The sequence below is a fragment of the Centruroides sculpturatus genome, unplaced genomic scaffold (genome assembly GCF_000671375.1).
Source record: "Centruroides sculpturatus isolate CEXI.00-Female unplaced genomic scaffold, Cexi_2.0 scaffold94, whole genome shotgun sequence".
NCBI classification, from domain to species: Eukaryota; Metazoa; Arthropoda; class Arachnida; order Scorpiones; family Buthidae; genus Centruroides; species Centruroides sculpturatus.
Genome location: NW_019384400.1, coordinates 587,375 through 590,879, shown reverse-complemented (window position 1 = coordinate 590,879; position 3,505 = coordinate 587,375). Strand labels below are relative to the sequence as shown.

General features: G+C 26.3%; 1 protein-coding gene across 1 annotated transcript in view; it reads left to right on the top strand.

The window, feature by feature from the left end:
* LOC111618625 (protein BCL9 homolog) overlaps positions 1-3,505 on the top strand; it is a 208,512-nt gene that overhangs the window by 122,848 nt on the left and 82,159 nt on the right. The window contains exon 5 of the mRNA XM_023360181.1: positions 538-633. Coding sequence (XP_023215949.1) covers positions 538-633 — 96 coding nt within the window. The remainder of the gene's footprint in view (positions 1-537; positions 634-3,505) is intronic.

The following is a 3,505-nucleotide window of genomic DNA, read 5'->3' as shown; positions in this document are numbered from 1 at the left end:
ACCATACCCCCAGTCCCAAAGATGATGGATTAGAGGGGTTCTACTATATATATAATGTATAAATCATATATAATTTTTTGATGAAGCAGTGATTAACAATTCAGTTTGAGTGTATATCGGTTAATAAAAGAATCAAAATATAAAAGTTTATCTATTTAATAAATACATACGTACATGTATTTTAGTTTCAAATTTATTTTATTATTTCAGTAAAGTATTAAAAGTTTTTCAAAATTAAACGTATGGTATAACGTTAATATGATCATTTAAAATTGATCATAATTTAAAAAAAAAAATAAAAGAAAGAAAGCAAAAATAGTGTTAGCAGCTGCAATTATATTATAAAGTAAACTAGATTTTCATAATAAATTATTATAATATTGGAAAATTGATTTATTGTTTAAATCAGCATTCTAAGAAATTTATACAATCTTCAGTTGTAAAAACATCATCTAATGAATTATAGTAATTAATTTTTAGGAAAAATAATATATTATTAAATTAATTACCAAATTTATTTTTAATATTTTTATTTAGCTGGGAGTATTAAAGTGGTTGGTAGATCATGTTTATCAGGAAAAGGAGGAAGAACTTGCAGAATATTTGGATGATAATTTTTCACCCGAAGATTTAGTAAGTGTTCTTATTAGTAAATGTGTACATACATAAATGATAACTATAGCTTTTGTACATCTAAACTACTGGATTTTTAGGTTTGTTTATACAGATTTTTTAATTATGAAATTTCATTTAAATGTGGTAGTTTAAATGATTTAGAAAATTATAGAAGAAAAGATAGTTTAGTAATATAACTGATAATGCATCCGAGCAGTTTACAGATGTCGCAGATCTGAGTCCTGCTTCGGATCAATTTTTTCTTCTAGAATTTTATAAATTATTTACTTAATTAAATTCATATTAATTTCTAATCATTAATCTTAGCATAAGATAATGGCGTAACTGGTTTCCTTTAGGCTAAATTCATAATTTAATTAAGTTAAAAATTAGCATAAATATAGCTTGAAAATCTGGTGGTTTAGATTTATGAATAATAAATACACAAACTAATTACTAAGATGATTGGTGAAATTAATAATAATTAGGGAGTAAATAAAATTATTTTATAATTGTAAGTTCATTAATCAATTTAAAATCAAGTTTATAATAAAATTTTGTTCTGTTAGNTGCTTGGTCCTACCTATCGCGTAAATTCGGGGTATCACTGTATACAGTTTTATGATGATATATGTCGCACACATTCAAATATTATTACTCCTTTTGTAGATTATGATAAATTATAGATTATTTCATTTATTTAATAATTAAAATAAACCCAGTAATTACTTCAAACATCAAATGAACAGTCAGATTTCTTTATTGGACTATTAAGACTAAATTATTACTAAGTAATTTGGCAGGAGGTAGGTGGTTAGACCACTATCTCTTGTTAAATTTAATAATTATAAATAATTTAATTTTATAATATTTTGAAAGAAAAGAGCAGCCTGGAGTGGGATTCAAACTCACAACTCCTTCTCACCAAGAATGAACAGAGGTCTGGGTAGCATAACTGGCAATGCTTCTGCATGGTAAGCAGAGTAAGCCATTATCAAGATATTGCCTGAATAGAAATATAGGAAGAGTCTGCATCTGATGATTAACTTGTCACTTACCTGCAATGAAAAAATCATTTGTAGATTAAACAACACACACAAATTAAAAGAAATATTTAGTTGGCATAAATGACGTATTTACCAAGCTGCCACCAATACCTGTAGTTTCTTTCATCCTTTATGCCGTAACAGCAACTTTTTTATTTAATATTTCTTTCGATGATTATGCCAATGTTGGCTAATATTAAAATATTTTATCATTAGCATGTGAAACTTGTGCTTTTAAGTGAAAAGTTAATATTATGTATTCGAAATTTTTATATTGTCAAATGAGTGTCACTCTCCTTTGATCCTCAAGTTATTTTGTAATTATTTAAATATGAGAGTTAATTTTGTAATAGCTAATACAAATAATATATACACTTTTTACAAAATGTGCATGGTATTTGAATTTTCTTTGGCATGAAATCTTTGTCTGAATGTGGAATGTCATTACCTAGTTATGTATTACCCTGTTCCATAATTGGAGATTTGCCATTTTTGAAAAGTGGAAATTTTTCTGGGAAACCCATTTTTCATACTCATAAAATGATAGCTTCCAATAGACAAATAGTATTTCAAAGTCCATGCCAAATTACATATAATACTGGATGTATACACCGTCAGACAACATTAAAATCTTTTTATAATGCAAGTACTGTACTTTCAATGATACAAAATTGTCATCATCAAATCTCGTTGCAAAGTTCAAATGTTTGGAATATTAAAATTTTGAATGTTATAAGCCTGCTGCACATAGTGACGTTCCATTCTACATTCATTAGCCCGATGACAACGATTTTGTATCGTTAAAAGTACTTGCATTATAAAAAAAGATTTTAGTGCTGTCTGACAGTGTGTACATCTAATATGAAAGCTTCCAAAGTTGGGTAATGGAGGGTGCTGTATAATATGTAATTAAATTTGTTCTCTATAGCCTCAATTTGTAACAAATGATTGTAAATTGAAAAGTGTCCAAATGTGGAATAGTCTCCCCTATATATTCAAAGTTATAAATCCAAATATAATAGCAGTGACAATCATTCTTATTTGATTATTGTTTGTGTTCCAATTATAATTATACAAAGATATTTGCATAATTCACATTTTTATAATAATTTCCTTCTTACTGCCTTGTTGTTTAACAAACAAAAATTGATATATTTTTGTTTCTTTCAACATATTTATGTTTTAAATTTTTTTATGAAGAAATACAATTTATCTTTTATATTCTTTGATATAATTTAGTATAATACCCTTCTTAATTATAATAAACTATATCAAGATTCAAAGATCAAATTGCTATTATTATTATCAAATATGATTTCTTTAAGTGCAATGGAAAAACCAGTATTTCTTGCACACTTATATAAATGTATAATTATGTTCAAATTCTGTTATTTTAATAGGATTTTGACATTAAATTCTAAAAAGTATTTTAAGAAAATAATTATTTTGTTTCTACTGTAAAAAAGTATGTGAAATATTAAATACAGTATTCACTATATATTATAAAAAATAACAATTCATTCTTTATGTACTTTTTTAATAAAATTGTCAACATTATTAAAACTAAGTACAGTCAACCCCCCTATAAGATAGAGATACGTTCCATTCTCTAGGAATCCGCTTTCTTACGAATCCTTCCAATCACAACCCGACACGTATCAAGTTTACGGACTACGGCTGTTTGAAAGATTTTCTTCCATAAAATTAATCGATTCTAGACTAATCCGACTCAACATTTCCAAAATACGTATATATTTTTTGGGAATAATCCGTATAAACTACGCTATAAACAAAAAATTGTAGGATTACTTACCGAGTGTCACCATTCGACATTGCCATTGCTC